This window comes from Cherax quadricarinatus, chromosome 91, assembly GCF_038502225.1.
Source record: "Cherax quadricarinatus isolate ZL_2023a chromosome 91, ASM3850222v1, whole genome shotgun sequence".
Taxonomy (NCBI): domain Eukaryota; kingdom Metazoa; phylum Arthropoda; class Malacostraca; order Decapoda; family Parastacidae; genus Cherax; species Cherax quadricarinatus.
This window is the reverse complement of record NC_091382.1, coordinates 8,592,030-8,614,209: the sequence shown is the minus strand read 5'-3', so window position 1 is coordinate 8,614,209 and position 22,180 is coordinate 8,592,030. Positions and strand designations below refer to the sequence as shown.

General features: G+C 44.8%; 1 protein-coding gene and 1 long non-coding RNA gene across 9 annotated transcripts in view; one reads left to right on the top strand and one right to left on the bottom strand.

Annotated features, from left to right (window-relative positions):
• The window catches only part of LOC128704854 (nose resistant to fluoxetine protein 6), a 76,385-nt gene that overhangs the window by 44,140 nt on the left and 10,065 nt on the right, over nucleotides 1–22,180 (bottom strand). For 2 of the 8 annotated variants that reach the window (XM_070104370.1, XM_070104371.1), the window contains exons 1-5: nucleotides 16,189–16,275; nucleotides 15,479–15,992; nucleotides 9,329–9,489; nucleotides 2,280–2,436; nucleotides 466–595 (exon numbers count right to left, since the gene is read on the bottom strand). In XM_070104370.1, the coding sequence (XP_069960471.1) occupies nucleotides 466–595; nucleotides 2,280–2,436; nucleotides 9,329–9,489; nucleotides 15,479–15,992; nucleotides 16,189–16,198 (972 nt within the window). In that variant the 5' untranslated portion in view covers nucleotides 16,199–16,275. Of the gene's footprint in view, nucleotides 1–465; nucleotides 596–2,279; nucleotides 2,437–9,328; nucleotides 9,490–15,478; nucleotides 15,993–16,188; nucleotides 16,328–17,563; nucleotides 17,686–22,180 lie in introns of those variants that run through there. The other 6 variants (XM_070104366.1, XM_070104365.1, XM_070104364.1 and 3 more) reach the window with 6 other exon arrangements.
• Nucleotides 16,376–18,727, top strand: LOC138855352 (uncharacterized). The gene is made up of 3 exons (XR_011394591.1): nucleotides 16,376–16,717; nucleotides 17,577–17,688; nucleotides 17,869–18,727. It is a non-coding gene; the product is annotated as an uncharacterized lncRNA (long non-coding RNA).

Below are 22,180 nucleotides of genomic sequence, written 5' to 3'. Positions count from 1 at the left end.
CGGGTTCCCAATGATGACTTTTACCAATTCAACAAGAAGTCTTGGACGTATGTATGGTGGTGAAAAAAGAGTCGAAATATACAGCCTCATTTTCATTACTTATTTTCTCGTCTACATATGGGATATCCTTCAACAGTCACTATTATGAATAAAGAGAAGGGACGATAACTGGAACCGTGGTCTTCGTATGTAGCAAATCCAACGCTGTACTACTGAGCCACGAAGCTTACAAGAGGATGATTTTATAGAAAACAGTTCTGTAATTTGTCTGGATTATAGGCACCAACTGTAACAATATTGTTTCATTCCACAGCCACAGAAGCTTTCAAGCTGGATAAACAGTCGTTCATTACGACCTATCTTGAGACTACTCAGTATTAACCTTACTAACGATGGAGTATACGGCGTATGTTATCAGTGGCCCTATAAACCCCAACAACAATAACGATGGAGGAACACACTTACCTTGAGGTCGTCAGCGGTGCAGGAGGAGGGCATGCAGGTGCCGTAAAAAGACAATGGAAAAGAAGGCAAGACAAGTTTTATACGTGGTTGCACACTCGGGCTGACCTCATCTGTGTTGTTCTGCAGGTCACTGAGGGGGGAAAAATCTGATATATGGACGATGCTTAAACCTGTTCCGAACCAGTGTTAAGTCAGGAGTGTGAATGAAAACGGAGGAAAGCCAGAAGTCAGGTCAGGTCACTGAGAAGAGATTAGACAGCAAATGCCTAGTCATGTCTACTTTGAGGATGGGAACGTTAGACAGCGTACTAGGAGAGGCAAACAACTGAAAGTGGGGACTAAAATTTATGCTAGACAGGTTGTGTATAATGACCCATTTAACGAGAAAGTGTCTGGAAAAGAAATTATTAACTTTAAAAGAAGATCTCTATGGAATAGCTAAATTCACTAAACTTATTGTCCAGTTGGAATGAACACCTTAAAAATTTCGCTGTCTACAGAATGTATTCTAAGTACTGGATTGAAAAAGCCATTGGTGTTGCACATGTTTAATTATATAACAAGGGCCGTCTCCACTGAATTTGGGTGACCCGATGCACTTTCAACATCACTCACTCCATCACTGTCTTGCCAGAGGCACCCCGATACTGGAGTTCAGATGCCCCATTCAAATTCCAATATCTCCAGCTCTCTTTCAGAGTGCACACACTGTACTTAACACCTCCAGACTCAAGTCTGGCTAAATGGTTTCCCCGAATCCCTTCATAAGTTACTTTTCTTACACTCCAACAGCACGTCAAGTCGTAAAAACTACTTGCCTCCACTATTATCTAACACGCTCACACACGCTTTGTTGGAAGTCCAAGACCCTCGCAAACAAAACCTCATTTACCCACCTCCTTTCAACCTTAGGACGACTCCTACCCCGGGTTTGATTGGTGTCAAGGGGTACGGGAGTTATTTCTTGAGTAGCTTTAGGTAGATGTCGTTTTGATAAGGACCTGCATCGTATGGGCCAGTAGGCCTTCTGCAGTGTTCCTACTTTCTTATGTTCTTATGTTCCCTTCACTGCAGATTTATACGCTCTCTAAGTCATCCTATTTTGCTCCATCCTCTCCAAATGTCCAAACTGCCTCTACAACCCCTCCTCAGTTTTCTGAACAATACTTTCAGAAACCCCGCACCTCTTCTTACTCTCCGAACTATGAATTCCCTTTATAATATTTACATCACACATTGCCCTCAGATGCGATATTTCCACTGCTTCCAGCCTCCTCCTCGCTGCAACATTCACAACCCATGCTTCACACCCATATAAGAAGTGTTGGTACCACTATAGTCTCATACAATCCCATGTGTGACCTTACTAAATTTTACCACACGTTTCTTGTGTTTCTCTCTATTAACTTATCCATACAGTTTTCCTTCTCATAATTGACCTTATCAGCAAATTTTAATCCTATTAATCACTGAAATTAAAGAAATTTATTACAAACCTAAAATTATCTTAAATTCAGTAAAAAAGCTGGGTAACTCCCAGTGGTAGTCACTACATTTCCAGTCTTACCTTCACAAAGCCTTGTAGACGTCCTTACACTTTTCCCAAAGTCTTACAGCGGCTGCAACTACCGTCCCAAAGCCTTATAGTGGCAGCAACTACCTTCCCAAAGCCATATAGCGGCCGCAGCTACGTTTACAAAGCCTAAAACTGGCTGCAGTTATCTTCCCTGTGCCTACTACTTTCATTCCAATGACTTCCAACTGCTGCTCCTACCTTCCCCAGGTCTCATAGCACAAAAGCGCTGTTGGCTCACCTAAAGGAGATGGCGCAGTACTTCCCGTCGAAGGTGGTGTTGATCATGTTCTTGATAAACTCATGAACATGCAGCCCAATGCATTCCTCCATCATTCCCCATGGCTGGAAGTTTCCATTCAGTATTCCATCTGGTACCTTGCCCCAAGAGTCTGGCACTATGGGTAGACACTAAGGTTACAGCAGCTGGCTTATTAATCACAAGGACAATTATTATTATTATAATCAAAAAGAAGCGCTAAGCCACAAGGACTATACAGCGCTGCAGGGCAGGAAGGAAGCGAGGGCATCAGGTGGCAAAAGGGAGATGGATGAGTAATAGGTTATGGATAACAGCGGGGCAGTGGATGGTGAAAGGGTAAAGGGCAGCAAGAGACTGAACTAGAAAGGGCTGAGGGGAGTGCGAAAAGTATCATCAGAGTTTGTGGAGTAAATCAGTCGTTGTCAAGAAGTCAATGAGAGAGTCAGGAGTAAAGGAGGGTCCATCAGCAAGAAGGGAAGGTAAAGAGAGAGTAGTAGAACGAAGACGACGTTGGAGGTAAATTCTGCGTGCTCGTTGATAGAGAGGGCAGTCTAACAGAATGTGGCTAATCGATACTGGAACTTGACACTGCTCACAGAGAGGAACAGGGTGCCTCTCCATGAGATACCCATGAGTAAGACGAGTGTGACCAATGCGAAGGCGGGAGAGAGTGGTCTCCCAACCTCGGCACTGATGACAAGAAGACGGCCAGTAACCTATGCTCGGTTTAATAGAATGAAGTTTGTTACCGAGCAGAGTTGACCAACGTTGTTGCCAACGGGTGCGAAGGTGGGTAGCTATTGCAGCAAAATAGTCCAGAAATGGAACACCTCGATAGGAAATTGGTAGGTCATGTACTGCTGACCGCGCAGCAGTGTCTGCCTGTTCATTGCCCTGTACGTCGACATGACCAGGGACCCAACAAAAAACAATATCTTTATGTTTGGTAGAGATACGGCATAGCCAAAGTTGGATACGGAGAACTAGGGGATGAGATGTATCAAATTTTCGTATAGCCTGTAGAGCACTAAGGGAGTCTGAGACTACTACAAATGATGACACAGGCATAGATGCGATACGAATAAGTGCTGCAAGAATGGCATACAGTTCAGCAGTAAAAATGCTAGCTGAAGATAGTAAATGTCCCCGCACGACGCTGTCCGGAAACACTGCTGCGAATCCGACGCCGTCTGAAGACTTAGAGCCATCTGTGTACACAGCGGTGGCATGAGAATGGGAGTGGAAGTGATCAAGAAAAAGAGAGCGGGAAGCCACCGTAGGCAGTTGAGCTTTCGAGCAAGGGAGTGAGAAAGAACAGACCCGAACAGCTGGAACTTCCCAGGGGGGTAGGGAAAAGTGAGATGCTACATGAACATATAAAGGTGGTAACTGAAGGGAAGACAAGAGTGAATGTAGGGGAAGAGAAAAGGGACGGAGCAAACAGGGGCGGCGAACGAATAAAGAATGTCTACTAATATCGGTGACCATTCTATAAATGGAAGGATTGTGTAGATCGTGAGAGCGTACATAGTAGCGAAGGCAATGGGCATCACGGCGATCAGACAAGGATGGAACATTCGCTTCTGTATAGAGGCTCTCAACAGGGGAAGAGCGAAAAGCACCAAGGCACAAACGTAATCCTTGGTGATGGATAGAGTTAAGGCTAGAGAGAGTAGCAGGAGAGGCCGCAGAATAAATCTGGTCACCATAATCGAGTTTCGATAAAACGAGGGCTGAATGTAGGCGAAGCAGAGTTCGACGATCAGCTCCCCAGGAAAGATGAGCAAGGGTTTTAAGAAGGTTTAGCCGGCTGTGACAAGTTGCCTTCAGAGAGGTTATGTGAGGTTTCCAGGATAACCGACGGTCAAAGAGAAGGCCTAGAAACCTGACTGTATCACGTTCGGGGATACGGGAGCCATAGAGATACAAAGGATGATCGGAGATAACAGAGCGTCTAGTGAAAGTAATTTGGTGAGTTTTGGTACTTGAAAATTTAAACCCATGCGTGGTGGCCCAAGTGGAAACACGGTCGACCGCATGCTGGAGAGAAACTGCAATAAGATGACAGTCAGCGCCTGCACAAGCAATAGCGAAGTCATCAACATAGAGTGATGACCAAATATTGGGTGGAAGAACAGAGGCCAAATCATTTATAGCAAGGAGAAAAAGTGTTGTGCTTAGAACACATCCCTGAGGGACACCTTCAGCTTGGACGAAGTCCGGGGAAAGAACATTATTGACTCGAACACGGAAATGTCTGTCAGTTAAAAAGTTCTTAAGGAAGGATGGTAGATTGCCTCGGAGGCCTAAGGAATGGGCCTGGGCCAAAATATTATACCTCCAAGTTGTGTCATATGCCTTCTCAAGGTCAAAAAATATGGCAATAACTGAGTGATTATTCGCAAAGGCATTACGAACATACGTATCCAAGCGTAGTAAGGGGTCTATGGTAGAACGACCCTTACGAAAGCCATATTGACTAGCGGAGAGACTGTTGTGTGTCTCTAAATACCACATTAAATGTCGATTTACGAGACGTTCCATCACTTTGCAAACTGCACTAGTAAGAGCGATGGGGCGATAGTGGGAGGCATCATGTCCTGTAGTACCCGGTTTGTGGAAAGGGAGAACAATGGCAGATTTCCACAGCTGGGGAAGAACTCCTTGTGCCCAAATAAGATTGAAGAGGTGTAAGAGGACTACAAGGGCTGACCGATGTAAATGTTGTAACATACGAATATGAATGTCGTCAGGCCCAGCTGCCGATGATCGGCAAGCTGAGAGTGTTGCCTCCAGTTCTTGAAGTGTAAAAGGCACATTATACTGTTCTTCTCTGAGAGAAGAAAAGTCCAAGGGTACTAACTCTCTGGCAGACTTTGAGGAAAGAAACGAGGGGCATAGATGGAGCCCTCGGGAAATACGGACCAGATGTGTGCCAAGTTCAATGGCAACGTCGAGAGGGTTTGCTACATCAACACCAGCGACCCGTAGAACAGGAGCTGGGTCAGGAGAGTATTTACCACTCAATTTCCTCACTTTTTTCCAGACTGCACTCATAGAAGAAGCAGAGGTGATGGTGGAAACATAGTCTCAGCCATGTGGAAGTGCTTAATTTAGCTTCCCTACGGATGACAGGGGGGTGGAAACATAGGCGAGCTTCACGGATCGCACGCTTCTGCTTAAAATCAAGAAGTCTCTCAGCGGTTCTATTGTACCGGTACCTGCCCCATGCAGCACGTTTCAAACGTACTGCACGAGCACAAGCAGGAGACCACCAAGGCACGCACTTCTGAGAATGCCTGCCTGAGGTTTGGGGTATAGAATGAGAAGCTGCGGTATAAACTGACGTCGAGAAGATGTGTAGGAGCTCATCAATGGAGGATGAAGAAGGAACCTCACTAAAAGCAGTGAGGTGTGAGTAAAGATCCCAATTTGCCCGATCAAATTGCCAGCGAGGGCTACGGAAAGGTGGTGAATAGGAAGGAGAAGTAAGAATGATCGGAAAATGATCGCTGTCATGTAAGTCTGGTAGAACAGACCAGGTGAAGTCTAGTGCAGTGGAGGAAGAGCAGACTGATAGATTGATGCAAGAGAGAGTATGAGTACGAGGATCAAAATGGGTGGGAGTACCCGTATTTAAAACATGGAGGGGGTGAGAGGCGAGAAAAGCCTCCAACTGAATGCCACGTGAGTCACAATGAGACCCCCCCAGAGGAAATGGTGGGCATTAAAATCACCAAGTAACAGAAGTGGTGGTGGTAAGGATGAAACAAGAAAGGCAAAGTCTGGGATAGAAAATGCTCGAGAAGGAGAGAGATATAAAGAACATATTGTAAACCACTTATTCAAGTGGATACGGGCTGCAGTGTAATGCAGCAAGGTATGGACAAATAGTTGACAGTACGGAATATCATTGCATAGAAGAAGGGCACTTTCATTAAAGGTCCCATCTGAGAAAGGATCCGGAGATAGGTTGGAAAATAGCCGAGTGTAATTTTGGTTCTTGTAAGCAAGCACCAACAGGGGAAAACCTGGAAAGCAACATCTGAAGCTCACCCCGATTACCCCTGAGGCCGCGGATATTCCACTGTAAATAGGCCATGATTGGCGATGAAGAAAATATCAGGAATCTGTAGGTAAAGGCACCTACGGACTAGAGGGGTTAGAAAAGTCAACGTGTGGTGGCATTGGAAGACGTTCAAGTAGCAAAAGAACGGAGCGTTGCGAAGAATGGGGTTGTGAAGATGGAGGAGAGGGAAGAGAAGGAACAGGAAGTGAATCAGTGTCCATTGAAGGTTTAGTCTCTGGAATATATTCTGAAATGGCTTCAAGTGTTTCTGAATTCAAAGATGTATGGGAGACCATATTGGAGATAGAAGGAGGAGGGTGAGTAAAGATTGGGACAGTAATGGACTGTACCAAAGTAGAGGGGGAGGGAAGAGTGTAAGGGAATGGAGATGAAGTGTGGGGGGGGGGGACAGAAGAGGCAGAAACCTGGGAGGTGGCAGAAGAGGGAGAAACTTGGGAGGGGACAGGGGTGGAAGGCATAGTACGAGGAGGAGGGTGAATCTCCACACTTGTAATAGAGCCAGAGAGAGGGGAAGAACTAGGTACAGAGACTGGAAAGGTAAAGTGTGGAGGTGGAAGAAGGGAAGGAAGGGGCAAAGAAGATTTGAGCAATGTGGATTTTTTGGACTTCTGAGTAGAGGGGCGATTGGTATTAGGTGTCGTACGAGGTCTTGTCGATACTGGGGCTTGTGAGGAAGGACGCGAAGATGCGAGAACAGACTGAGTTGTAGTCGGGACGTCAGAGCCAAGGACAGCAAAAGGATTAGATGCCGTAGTGGCTATGGGAGGGGTAACAACAGAGGAGGCTGCAGAAGATGGTATCCCAGAAGTGGGGGGATGTTTGGAAAAACGAGAATAAGAAACACGGGGTAGTCTCCCTTGGAGGCGGAGATGAGTAACTGCCATAGCATAAGGGAGACCTTCTGCCTCTTTGAGGCAACGGATTTCACGTTCATTTAAGTAGACCTGGCAACAGCGGGAGTACGAAGGGTGAGCTTCATTACAATTAAGGCAAGATGGAGGTTGACTGCAAGATGTATTAGAATGGTCGTCGGCACCACAGACTGGGCATTCGGCCATAGATCTGCAATATTTCGCTGGGTGACCAAAACGCCAGCAATTTCTACATTGTTGCGGTGTAGGTATCACCTTTCGAACTTGTAACCGATGTCCCGCGACATATACAGAGGACGGGAGTTCTCGGCTGTCAAAAGTTAAACGAGCCACATTGCAAGGGTAACGTCTCCGCCCCCGGGCAGGAAGGACATAAGTGTCTACTTTGAGGATTGGGAGATCCTGGAGTTCCAGCTGTTCAAAAATGTCATTGCCACATGACTGGAAATTCTGTTGGACTATGGTATGGGGCAGAATGACAGTACCACTACAAGAATTGAGAGAAAGATGTTTTTCAATAGTGATAGGAGTAGTATCGATATTCGAAAGGAGAGAAAGTTCATGAGCTTGGGTAGCATTCTGGACAGTGACGATGCGCATACCGCTCGAGAGCATGAAATGAAATATCTCTACCAACATGATGCAGGAGCGCTTTGCCAATACTATGGTCAGAAAGGTAGGCAGAAGAAGTCGGTCTTAAAGTAAAGAATTTAGTCCATTGTGTGGTCCGAAACTGAGCGTGGAGAGGGAGTGCTTGACGTGTCGGTCTTTTCCGAGTAGAATGGGAAGGTAACGAAGGAACATCATCAGGAGATTGACGTTGGCGTTTAGGAGTAGGACTGGAGTTGGTCCGGCGTGAAATGGGCGGGCGATTCGAAAATTGCCGTACCGTAGAGGGAGAAGCCGGAAGCATAGTCAAAGGAGAGCGGAGTTCAGACAAATCGAAGGAGTCAGTCGAAGCCCCGGTACCTGAAGTGGGTGAGGAAACAGCACCAGCAAGAGGTACAGGGGCATCAGGAGTGTCTGAAGAGTGGTCTAAACACAAGGCAGGGTCAGAATGGGGTGCGGTATCAAGAAGGGGCCCGGGGGTAGTGGGTTCATGGACTAGGGCTGCCATGGTTAGGTTACTCCTTTGCTTTTTGTTTTTAAGAAAAAAAAAAGAAAGAAGAAAAGAAAATAAAAATAAAAAAAAGAATAAAAAAGGGGGGAGCGGGGAGGAATAGTTCCCAGGAGGAATGAAAGGGCCAGAAATCTCCCTCCGCGCCCAAGAGGACCTCAACACCGCTAGTAGAGCAGATGCAGCATGGAACCCGTGCCATACCCTACCCTTCATGCCAGTAAACCAGCAATCCGGGATAGCAACCTCACATCTGCCGAGCTACCTCAGTGGACAAAAGAGAGGGCGGCCGGATATCCGCCACAAAGCATACCTCCTTTGGCCACCACCCCCGGAATCCGAAAGGTGGCTTCCAGAGATACACCCGTCGCCCAAAAGACACCCAAAGCTACTCCGGGATACCGGAGAGGGATCGGGACATCCCCAGGCAATCCAGATTCCACGGCAAACTACGCCACCGCCAAGAACCTCAACGGAATGGGATGGACCCCAGTGTCCTTTCCCCTACCTAGGAACTAGCGCGCCTGTCGGAGAAATTCCAAAGGCCAAAAAGAGGAAGGGCAAAAGGGAGGGGTGAGGAGGAGGAGGAGGAGGAATGGAAAAAGGGGAGGATGGGGAGGATGGGATAGGGGAGGGGAGAATGGGGGGTAATTAGGTTCGGTCTAAGGAAGAAGACCGACAGGGCTAATTCCTCAGACCAAGAGCCTCTTCACCACGCCAAGGAGCCCCCCTTGAAGAGGATCACAAGGACAAAATTATTACAAGGTACAAAATTATTATTTTGTATATTAACCTCAAAAATATATCTTTAAATGTATAACAGAAAATTTTCGAAAGAACTTAACTGAATTCATGCTAATTGACCAATTTTACCTAATTGGCACAATATATGTGCTCTAGCATCAGGATTATCTACCTCTGACAAATTAAACACTGGATCACGACTCACACAGGAGTGGCCAGTAGTGTCCCTTGAGTAAGACGAGGTTGAAAATCACTGAGTTGGTGAGGGTCTTGTAGACAGAATTCACGTCGTTGCGACAAGCCTCGTTCTTGACGATGTCTGGGTTGGTAGATGGTAGGTACATCCACACCCAGCTGTCCAAACCTCTGTGCAATAAACAATAAGGAAATGGGCAAATAAGAAAATTTGAGGCCCCCATGGTCTGGTGGCTAAAGCTCTCGCTTCACACGGCGAGCGTCCGGGTTCAATTCCAGGCTAAGGTAGAAATATTGGGCGTGTTTCTTTACACCGGTTGTCTATGTTCACCCATCAGTAAAATGGGTACCTGGGTGTTAGTGGACTGGTGTGGGTCGCATCCTGGGTGTTAGTGGACTGGTGTCTCTCGCATCCTGGGACAAAACTGACCTAATTTGCGGGAATTACTCTGCGTAACAAGGGGCTTTCTATATAGTAGTATGTCATTGATGTCAGCTATGGTCTGTATACCTTGTACTTGTAGAAATAAAGATATTACGTTAAAAGGCGAGAAGACATTCAAGGTCAGTTTAAGTAACGTCTTTTATGAAGATTTAAGCACTTGACACTGTACTAAGTAAGGCAACGTATAAAACTTAAAATTTTATTATGTTAAGAACAAGATATCTTCTAGATCTTGGAAGTGTTTGGTTAGAGCACCAGAATACAGATAGAATGGCCATGATTTCTGACACGAGAGAAAAAAGCATTGCTAATAGTTGAATGGGACACACATACAACATTTTGGGCTCTTTCCAAACGTTTCGCCTGCACAGAAGGCTTATCAGTCAAATATAGAACTAATATACTGGATACAGCTGAAGTGTGTTTCAGGTGTTCAACTGTTTTCAGTATATTACCTCTACCATGGACTGAAGAAGCCTGCTGTACTGACGAGACGTTTCGGAAACACTGATACCAAGGTGGCCCGGTGGCCTGGTGGCAAAAGCTCCCGCTTCACACACGGAGGGCCCGGGTTCGATTCCCGGAGGGTGGAAACATTCGACACGTTTCCTTACACCTGTTGTCCTGTTCACCTAGCAGCAAATAGGTACCTGGGTGTTAGTCGACTGGTGTGGGTCGCATCCTGGGGGACAAGATTAAGGACCCCAATGGAAATAAGTTAGACAGTCCTCGATGACGCACTGACTTTCTTGGGTTATCCTGGGTGGCTAACCCTCCGGGGTTAAAAATCCGAACGAAATCTTATCTTATCTTGTACGAGAGTCTTATTCACCTAATTGCCGATATTATATTCCATTAATATTAGCGTTGTTAGCGTCAAACAAGCGCTTCTGTTTTCTTTAATTCATCAAAAAGAGAACGGGCAAATTCGTCGATGAACCGAGACAAAAACAGGAACTGGACAAGACACTAGAAGCATCAGTGTCTGGGAGACGAGTAATAGTTATGATTTGTTCGGATTTCTAACCCGGTGGGTTAGCCACCCAGGATAACCCTTTCGTCAGGAAACAGGTCAATTGTCTCCTGACGTGGGTCATATGATGACCCACAACTGGAGCTTTTGGTCATCTGACCGAGGCCTTCCGCTGGCTTACCGGTCCACCACCTTAAAAATCATGGTTATAATTATATAATAAATAAATAATATATATATATATATATATATATATATATATAAATATATATATATATATATATATATATATATATATAGATATATATTATATCTTTCTTTCAACAAAGCGGCCGTATCCCACCTAGGTGGGGTGGCCCAAAAGTAAAAACGAAAGTTTCTCCTTTTAAATTCAGTAATATATACAGAAGGGGTTACTAGCCCCTTGCTTTCGGCATTTTAGTCTCCTCTTACGACACACATGGCTTACGGAGGAAGAATTCTGTTCCACTTCCCCATGGAGGATTTATATAATATATATATATATATATATATATTTTTTTTTTTTTTTTTTTTTTTTTTTTTTTTTTTTTTTTTTTTTTTTTTTTTTTTTTTTTTTCAAATATAGGATGGGGTCCACCTCTGGTGTAAATTGTGGGACCCATAGCCTCGGAGAAGTGGATAAAAAGGCTTCAAGGAAGAATATTTGGATTTCTTCCTGAAGCCATTTGAATATTCCACTTCCCCTACCACCCCATCTTTTGAACTATTTTTTTTTTTTTTTTTTACCAATAGGAATATTTTATTACATAATATGGCACAGAAGATTTAAGAGATACATTGTTGATATAAAGGTGGCATATACGGTACATGTTGTTACGTGTGTATCACCGATTATAAGGCGAAAATCTCATCCAGCTCCTCAGAGCTGGGGCGTGTGCCCAAAATGCAGCATGCATTACCCCTTTGAACAGCCGCACTGAGCCGCTGGAACAGAAAACTAGCTGCCCTGGGATCCCTAGTTACCCTGATGAGTCTTTTTCCCAACTCCTTAAGGAAATTAGATGCACTCTTTCCCCATGAGCCAAGGGTCTCTGAGCCTATGGGAACAAACATATAATGATGGGCAAGTTCTCCATATTTTCTAGACTTTTGGGACTCCCTAAAGCTGGCAGCTGCCCCTCCTTCCTCCCTGGTGTATTGGAGATAGGTATCAGCCAAGGTAGATGCACATGTATAGTCCCACACCACCTGCTTCCCATCTGCCCAGGCTTGAAGGGTGATACCATCTGGACGCTTCTGGCTGCCATCAGATCTGCATAGTTGGGGTGGCTCCCTTACTGCTGGGCATCCAGCTGTTGTGAGGCTCCTCTTGATAATGTTATTAACCTCCTCATGTCTTGCAATCTTTCCCTCGGATTTACGGCACACAAGACCATGGTACCCGAATCGGTCTGCTGCTTCACTGCCACAAATACACCTGTGTTCGGCGAGAATAGGGGCGGCAAGTCGAAGGGCAACACCGATGCGGATGGTCTGTGGGTCGAGGCGTGTGCCAAGGCTGGAGTTGGGAACAGCCAACAGAAAGTCCCCAGCATGAGGGGCTCTCACTGCCAGGAGGCGGGCTCTATCCTTCCCTGACACACTCTGAAGCATCGTTGAGGCTATATTTTCCACTATTGGACCATCCCAGTGCGATTGTTTGTAGTTGTTGGGGGGAGCAGGTCTGGTTTCTGAGCCCGTTAGATTATCCCAGATCATTGCTCCGTCAATGAATTTTTGGTCCTGGGCTCCAATCTTGTCCCTAAGATGTTCAGGGAGAATCGCTGCTACAAGCTCTCTGGATGCAATACACGAGGACAGAAAAGCAGGTAACGCAATCTGTGATGACTTGCGGACACCAATGCCTCCTAGTCTGACTGGAAGTGTAGCTTGGTTCCACTGCCCGTCTTCTAGAGTAAGGTTAAGTACTTTCGTAAAAATCTGCCTCAGAATACTGTCATATTCGTGCAGTATAGGGTTATCATATGAAGGTGCACATCTTAGGAAATATGTCAACCTGGGCAGACTCAAGCACTTTGTGAGAAGGTACAAGGCATCGTGGGTGTCCAGATTGCCTATTCGTTGTTCCATTCTCCTTAACTCTTCCAATTTCTTCCTGAGAATTGTGTCAATGGCATTGCTTCCCAGAGGTGCTCCTAGCAAGACACTATTTGTGGGGGCAATGACTGCTGCTCCTGGTAGTTTTGATCTCACTGCATTTATCACTTGTTGACTGACTGAGATGATTTCACATTTGGATGGATTCAGGATGAGACCCATTTCCTGTCCCCGTGTCATTACCTGTGTAAGGTCATGTAGGAGGGACTCCTTTGTACCTGCTAGTGTGCCATCATCTAGGAACCAGATGTTTAGCTCGCTGGTCAGTCTGACTGTGATTTCCCTAACTGCAATACAGAAGAGAAATGGTGCAAGAGGATCTCCTTGTTGGACACCCTCCGATGATGTGATTTCATGCTCTCCAAAGAGAAGCATTGATTCCTTGCTATACCCAGCTGAAACAAAAGGGAAGAGACCAGGGAAATGTTCTTGTACTGCTGCTAATACCACGTCTCTTTTCAGGAGATTGAACGCATTCTTGAAATCTAATTTTACCACTGCATTGTCCTCAGGCAGGTTGTTGATATATGCCCTTGTTGCATGAACCGCTGCTTCACTTCCTTGAGAGACCCCAAAGCCAAGCTGGTTTGGTTGAAGCATCAAGGCTGCCTGTGCACGAATACTTCGGACAGCAGCTTTGGATACGAGGCGGCGTAACGTGTTGCCTACTGCAATTGGCCGAATTCCTCCATCCTTCTTTTTAAGTGCACAAAGTGTTGCACCAAAAAAGAAAGGTCTAATTTCATCAGGAATCAGACCAGCCAAGGAATTGTTGACGAACCTTGTGATCTCTGAAAGCAGTGTCTCTGCAATTTCCCCAATAACTGGATTAACCATTTCCTTTAAATGCTGTGGCCTTATTCCAGTGTAACCCCCAGCAGAGCCAGATGGGAACGACATTATTGCTTTGTAAATGTCTGAGTCTTCCACAATCAATGGTTCCATAGTGGGGACAGAGGTGTTGGAACTGTTGGTGCCACTGGTTTCCCTGGCAGGGTGCTTTCCTCTAAGTGCTTCAGCCGTGTCAGCATCCCTGGGAGCAACTGTATCTTCACTGGTAATAATTCTGATTGCCCCCACTGTGTTGCCCTCTTCAATTTTCTTGCTCACCTGGACTCTGACTTTTTCACTGTCAGTAGAGTGAGTGGGGGTTCTGCCTCTCCCTTTTTTGTGTTGACGGGGAAGGTGAATGAGGTTATCAACTCTAGGAAAATCTCTTAAGGATTTAATTATCATTGAGGCTAGCCTCTTTCCCCTTCTTTCCGGCACAGCTAAGCAGACATTGCCAAAAAGTAGCAGGTTGTGCCATGCCTTGATGGTTGGTGGAGCATTTAAGATAGTGGAACCATCGTTTACTTTTTTCAGGAGGTCTCTAAGTTTCCCAGCTGCGTGTGGACGGGCTGCTTTGGGAATATGTGTGAGTGTCCTCGTACCTGTTGCTTTGATTGCTTCCAAGAGATTGTCTGATGAGATAAAATCTGTTGGAGTGGGTTCAGGTGCCTGAGGTGGCTCTGGATCATCACTTTCCACAGGAGGACATCCTGAACCAGGGCAACTACCGTGTTTGCGGAGGAAACCATTAGAGTTGAGACAACGAAGCTGTAAGCATGACCGACACTTGCCTCTCCTAGTATTGCCAGCCGTGCCATTTCCCTGGCTGCTTGCTTCCTCCTGGTTGGCATCCATCTGCTAGACTAGACAATAGGAGTGGAATATGACATGCTGGGTGGGTATGGTGCGTGGGAGGTAGTGAACTTGACCGTGGTGGCCTGGTGGAGTTTGAGGGGCCGGGAGGGGAAGGGGAAAACTTCCCTTGGGAATTAGGTGGGGGAGGCGCAGGTTGAGTGGGGTTATCCCGGGGAGTACAATACACATATATATATATATATATATATATATATATATATATATATATATATATATATATATATATATATATATATATATATATATATATATATATATATATAATATATATATATATATATATATATATATATATATATATATATATATATATAATATATATATATATATATATATATATATATATATATATATATATATATATATATATATATATATATATATATATATATATATATATATATATATATATATATTCAGATGTACTTGGCATGCGCTATGAAAATCATGAGATTTTTATGCCTAATCTATGCTCAGGTACTATAGGTGCCTTTTATTAGATCAATTTCTCGCAAATAAAGACACCCAGATACTGAACATGTGTTTATCAGTTTGTCGGAACTGTGTAAATTTGGTATAAAAATACGTATTATATATTTAGTTCTTAATTGATTTGATCCCATTCCAATATTTAGGGATCCAAAATGTCCCACTTTGAACAAAAATAGTAAACTTAACATAATTTGATAGATGTAAATGCCGAGAGAGGTATCCCTGGTTCCCAGTAATTCTTTCTCTCAATCCCATAAACAGTGGCAGTGCGCAGGCCGGAAACATTCTCAGACATGGCTATAAGAGCCGACCTGTTGAGACCAAGCGTACAGATAAACCATTAAACTGCCTTATTATTCGCAAGAATCCCCACTACATCCATGAGAAGAAGTACAAGAACTCACGATTTGTCATACGGGGTTTCATTGCCCGTTAACATCCTTGGGAAGCCCTCGGCTGCTCGCTGTGCAGGGCTGTTGAACCACTCCTCAAGCCCCAGCAGCAAGCCCTCCGAGGGCGGCCATAATCCTTGCTGCTGCGCCTCCCGTAGTCCCTGCTGATGCTGCTGCGCCTCCCGTACTCCCTGCTGATGCTGCTGCGCCTCCCGTACTCCCTGCTGATGCTGCTGCGCCTCCCGTACTCCCTGCTGATGCTGCTGCGCCTCCCGTACTCCCTGCTGATGCTGCTGCGCCTCCCGTACTCCCTGCTGATGCTGCTGCGCCTCCCGTACTCCCTGCTGATGCTGCTGCGCCTCCCGTACTCCCTGCTGATGCTGCTGCGCCTCCCGTACTCCCTGCTGATGCTGCTGCGCCTCCCGTACTCCCTGCTGATGCTTTTCCAGCGCCACAGTATTTCCCAGCACAGCGACCATAGTCACCGTCAGTGCCAGCAGCCAGCCCGTCATCTTGCTGCTCATAACTGGCGGAGATAGTACACAGTCATCAGCACACAGTCTTACGCTATGAAACATCATTACTACAAATGTAATTCATTATACTACCCAATGCCACCAGCACAATCTATTACACCATACACAAATTACCAGCACACAGCCTATTACATTATAACACAACCACTTCACAAATAATCTATTACACAATAAAACATTACACACTATACAACATCACCAGTACAGTGTTGTTAGTATTACTCGTTGAGAGAGCAGCTCCGCGCAAGCCAAGTGAATAACCTCTATTAAATCTTAGGAAAGAGCTGATCAGTCTCGTTGATACCACTATTTTTTTTCCCCAATTATCTTATCTTCCATTTTAAGATAATCGTTTGATTTATCTAAGTGCTAAACACATGCAAGTCACGAGTACAAGGAGTGGCGGAGACTTAATGCTTTCTTTATTAATCCTGTGATAACCAGACGCTTAATTTTTTTGTGGCAATCAGAATATATATAAAGAACAAAAAATCACAATATTGTGACCGGAACAATACATAAAAACCGGCACATAAGAGAGGTTTATGGCTAGTTTCGGTCCGGCTTTGTCTACCGAGTCTTTTGCTTTCATAGGGAGTGATTTTCGTGTGCAAGTTTGGTATTAATTCCTCTAGGATCTTCCAACTGTATATAATGGCTATCTTTCTCGCCTGCATTCTAGGGAGTACAGGTCGAGGAACTTCAAGCGTTCCCGGTAATTGAAACGCTTTATCGCACTTGTGTGTGCCGTGGTTCTCTGTACATTTTCTAGGTCAGCAATTTCACCTGCCTTGAAAGGTGCTGTTAGTGTGCAGCAATATTCCAGCCTAGATAGAACAAGTGACCTGAAGAGTGTCATCATGTACTTGGCATCCCTAGTTTTGAAGGTTCTCATTATCCATCCTGTCATTTTTTTAAGCAGATGAGATCGATTATCACTCCCAGGTCTTTTACGTTAGTTTTTCGTTCTATTGTGCCGTTGGAACTTGTTTTATACTCCGATATAGTTTTGATTTCCTCAAGTTTTCCATATCGAGTAGCTGAAATTTCTCATCACTGAATTTTATATTGCTTTTTTGCGGCCCATTTCAAGATTTGGTTGATGTCCGCCTGGAGTCTTGCAGTGTCCTCAGTGGAGGACACCGTCATGAAAATTTGCGTGTCACCTGCAAGGGAAGACAGTGCTGTGGCTTACCACTCCTATCAAAGCTAAGCGCTAAACCCACAAGAGATGTCAAATACGTAAGCCTAACATCGAGACGGTTTTCAACACGAGTCCATGGACATTGTTCATTAGAATTACGAATGTGACAAACGAGTGTCTTTGGGCTAGTGTCCAGGGCGTTTCAAATATCAAGGTTCAAGCCGAGTTAACACACCAGTAACAAGACTGTTAGTTCCTTAGTAATTGCCAAGTGACAACCCCCCTTCCCCTACCCCACTCCCCATCACCCTCCTACCAGTAACAACTAACTACTCACCCCCAATCCCCCTACCCCAACTGCCAACCCCCGACCCTTCCCCTAACCACCTTCTCACAAACAACCACTGACGTCATCACCCCTTTCTTAAAGGTCAATGGCGCCATTTAGCCATGGAGGTCAAGAAAAGTGGCGCCACTAGTCACTCCTCTGCCAGCCACCACACCGTCAACACCTCCAGCTCTTCCAGTTCCATCAACCTCTGGTAATTAAAAAAAAAAACTTTCATTACTTGAATTTCATGATAATTTTTGATCAGCTTTGAAAATATTTTAGCAGTTTTTCTTAATATGTTGAAGGAAACATTCTAAATACATAGTTTGAAGTTATCACTTACTGTAGTTTCATGAATAATCTAGTCATGTCCATACTTTTATCTCTGCAGACGCTGTTTTGGTGTGTTTCTGCTGGTCATGACATCTCTGAAGACCTGCAGCTGCCCACAACACGGACTTCACCACACAACAGCTGCCCACAATACGGACTTCACCACACAGCAGCTGCCCACAACACGGACTTCACCACACAGCAGCTGCCCACAACACGGACTTCACCACACAGCAGCTGCCCACAACACGGACTTCACCACACAGCAGCTGCCCACAACACGGACTTCACCACACAGCAGCTGCCCACAACACGGACTTCACCACACAGCAGCTGCCCACAACACGGACTTCACCACACAGCAGCTGCCCACAACACGGACTTCACCACACAGCAGCTGCCCACAACACGGACTTCACCACACAGCAGCTGCCCACAACACGGACTTCACCACACAGCAGCTGCCCACAACACGGACTTCACCACACAGCAGCTGCCCACAACACGGACTTCACCACACAGCAGCTGCCCACAACACGGACTTCACCACACAGCAGCTGCCCACAACACGGACTTCACCACACAGCAGCTGCCCACAACACGGACTTCACCACACAGCAGCTGCCCACAACACGGACTTCACCACACAGCAGCTGCCCACAACACGGACTTCACCACACAGCAGCTGCCCACAACACGGACTTCACCACACAGCAGCTGCCCACAACACGGACTTCACCACACAGCAGCTGCCCACAACACGGACTTCACCACACAGCAGCTGCCCACAACACGGACTTCACCACACAGCAGCTGCCCACAACACGGACTTCACCACACAGCAGCTGCCCACAACAGATTATCAACCTAAAAGATTCGATAAATTGAAGATCATTAACTAAAATGTAATAAATAAAGTGCCTTTCTTTATCACAAATGTTCTTTGAACACAAACACACACAAAGGTGTTCAAAGAACACAAGAAATAGAAAAAGGGATAAAGTGAGAAGCCTCAACTGCTGTGTCAGCAGGACAACATTCACACAATTCGGGAGCTTTAAGCTCGGGGGAAAAAAAAAAAAACTACCCCAACCCTACTAACAATAGTAGTAATGAGGCGGATAGCCTCAAAACTGCCATTATTAGTAGTTTGAGGTTTAAATTTTTATTATATTTCATGACCTTGTTTGTATTGTCAGGAAGCAAGTGTTGCGGCAGTGGACAGTCATTTATAACACTAATCTTCACTGCAAACACTTCGGCACGCCCAAGTGTTTAACACGGTCTATTAGAACACTGGAGACAAGAGGTAATCATCGTCTTGTTTCTGTTGCAATTAATCTTCCTGACCAACAAGTTAAAGGGTGAAATCCGTAACAGGTACATTACAACCTAGCCAAACTACTATCCCTTAAACACTGAAAAAAAAAATAATAAAAAAAAAAAAAAAAAAAATAAAAAAAAATAATGGGACTTGTTAGGAGACCAGTGCAAATCGATTGATTTCAAACTATCAGGTTTGACTTTCACCGTCCTTTTCCCAGAGAGTTTACCGTACCGTACCGCTGCTTCCCCCCCCCCCCCCCAAATCAATCATTTGGCATACGTGCACATTTACCCCAAACAATTCCTATGTCTATATAGTTATATTATCCATGGGGGGGGGGGTTATACACAGCTTGGGGAATGTTAGGCAATCAGGTTTGATCCAAGGAAGGGGAGGGTACTTGCAACTGCTTATATCAAGATACCTCAACTAGTACAAAGACACCCCTTGAAGGCATCCAAATTTAACATGATGATTGTTACAACACTATTTTCCCTACACTTCCACGTCCCTCATAGCACACTAGGCTAACAACCAACACTAAGGGTTATCTAACCAGTTAGAGACCTGCCGTATACCAGTTTCCTAACACTGTGTTATCTTGAATTCAAAACCTACCTTACCTGCCAGTTATGGCTGGCATCCTAGGCACAACCTGATGACCACTACATTCAAGCCCTCCCCCACACTCTACCCCTCTTTTTTATGGATATCTAACCCAGCAGAGTTAATAATCCAATTTTTCACTATTACCAACCTAAATCACCCCCCCCCAACTATACTCATCAGCAACAGATGTTAGTGAATCCTTTCTGCCGCCTAACACTTCACATCACAGAGGTTTTCATTTTCATCATTAACGTCTGCTGCCAGGAGCGTTAGACTTCACTACTTACAAACTATCAAACGAACTGCAATTCTAAACGCTAATACTTTTATATTCATAGGAAACTGAAGAGTCGCTTAAATTATACAAAATGATGAAATAGCGTAAACTCAATGAATCAATATTTAACTTCGCACAGTTTGGCCAAAGGCATAAAAAACGTAGAACACCCACCACAACCACTACCCAAAGCCCGGAACCCACCAAAATCCCCACGGAAACCACATGCAATAACAGATTGCAGACAGCTACTGAAGGTCGTTGGTGGGTTCCAAGGCCAACAGTTCTACGTAATTATGCCTTCAGGGGAGATCACTCTCCCCTGCTATATGCATTCATAATGCATATAGCAGATTCTCCAGTCCTGTTCCTAACCTAACAACCTAAATATACTAAACTACTTACAATACACTTATGAAAACTAACAATGAAGAAGCAATTCAAGACGATCTCTTGGTTTCTCTTGGACGAGTATCAAGTCAGACCAAGGGTCAAAAAATATAAAAGACCATAAGACAGGTCACAAAACCCATGGGAGGGGGGTGAAATTTCAAACGACGTCTGGCAACCAAGCTTCAAAAAACAGTAGTATAGACAGTAACAGTAAAAGCAGTAGTATAGGTAGTACTGGTAAGATCTGCAGTAATACCAATGGTGATAATGGTGGTAGTATTAGTACTAACAATAACAGAAGTGCTGGTAGTCAGTCTAGAAGTCCTAATAGTAGAGGAGGTAGTAGTAGAATTACTAGTTTGGCCAAAGGCATAAAAAACGTAGAACACCCACCGCAACCACTACCCAAAGCCCGGAACCCACCAAAATCCCCACGGAAACCACATGCAATAACAGATTGCAGACAGCTACTGAAGGTCGTTGGTGGGTTCCAAGGCCAACAGTTCTACGTAATCTATGCCTTCAGGGGAGATCACTCTCCCCTGCTATATGCATTCATAATGCATATAGCAGATTCTCCAGTCCTGTTCCTAACCTAACAACCTAAATATACTAAACTACTTACAATACACTTATGAAAACTAACAATGAAGAAGCAATTCAAGACGATCTCTTGGTTTCTCTTGGACGAGTATCAAGTCAGACCAAGGGTCAAAAAATATAAAAGACCATAAGACAGGTCACAAAACCCATGGGAGGGGGGTGAAATTTCAAACGACGTCTGGCAACCAAGCTTCAAAAAACAGTAGTATAGACAGTAACAGTAAAAGCAGTAGTATAGGTAGTACTGGTAAGATCTGCAGTAATACCAATGGTGATAATGGTGGTAGTATTAGTACTAACAATAACAGAAGTGCTGGTAGTCAGTCTAGAAGTCCTAATAGTAGAGGAGGTAGTAGTAGAATTACTAGTTTGGCCAAAGGCATAAAAAACGTAGAACACCCACCGCAACCACTACCCAAAGCCCGGAACCCACCAAAATCCCCACGGAAACCACATGCAATAACAGATTGCAGACAGCTACTGAAGGTCGTTGGTGGGTTCCAAGGCCAACAGTTCTACGTAATCTATGCCTTCAGGGGAGATCACTCTCCCCTGCTATATGCATTCATAATGCATATAGCAGATTCTCCAGTCCTGTTCCTAACCTAACAACCTAAATATACTAAACTACTTACAATACACTTATGAAAACTAACAATGAAGAAGCAATTCAAGACGATCTCTTGGTTTCTCTTGGACGAGTATCAAGTCAGACCAAGGGTCAAAAAATATAAAAGACCATAAGACAGGTCACAAAACCCATGGGAGGGGGGTGAAATTTCAAACGACGTCTGGCAACCAAGCTTCAAAAAACAGTAGTATAGACAGTAACAGTAAAAGCAGTAGTATAGGTAGTACTGGTAAGATCTGCAGTAATACCAATGGTGATAATGGTGGTAGTATTAGTACTAACAATAACAGAAGTGCTGGTAGTCAGTCTAGAAGTCCTAGTAGTAGAGGAGGTAGTAGTAGAATTACTAGTTTGGCCAAAGGCATAAAAAACGTAGAACACCCACCGCAACCACTACCCAAAGCCCGGAACCCACCAAAATCCCCACGGAAACCACATGCAATAACAGATTGCAGACAGCTACTGAAGGTCGTTGGTGGGTTCCAAGGCCAACAGTTCTACGTAATCTATGCCTTCAGGGGAGATCACTC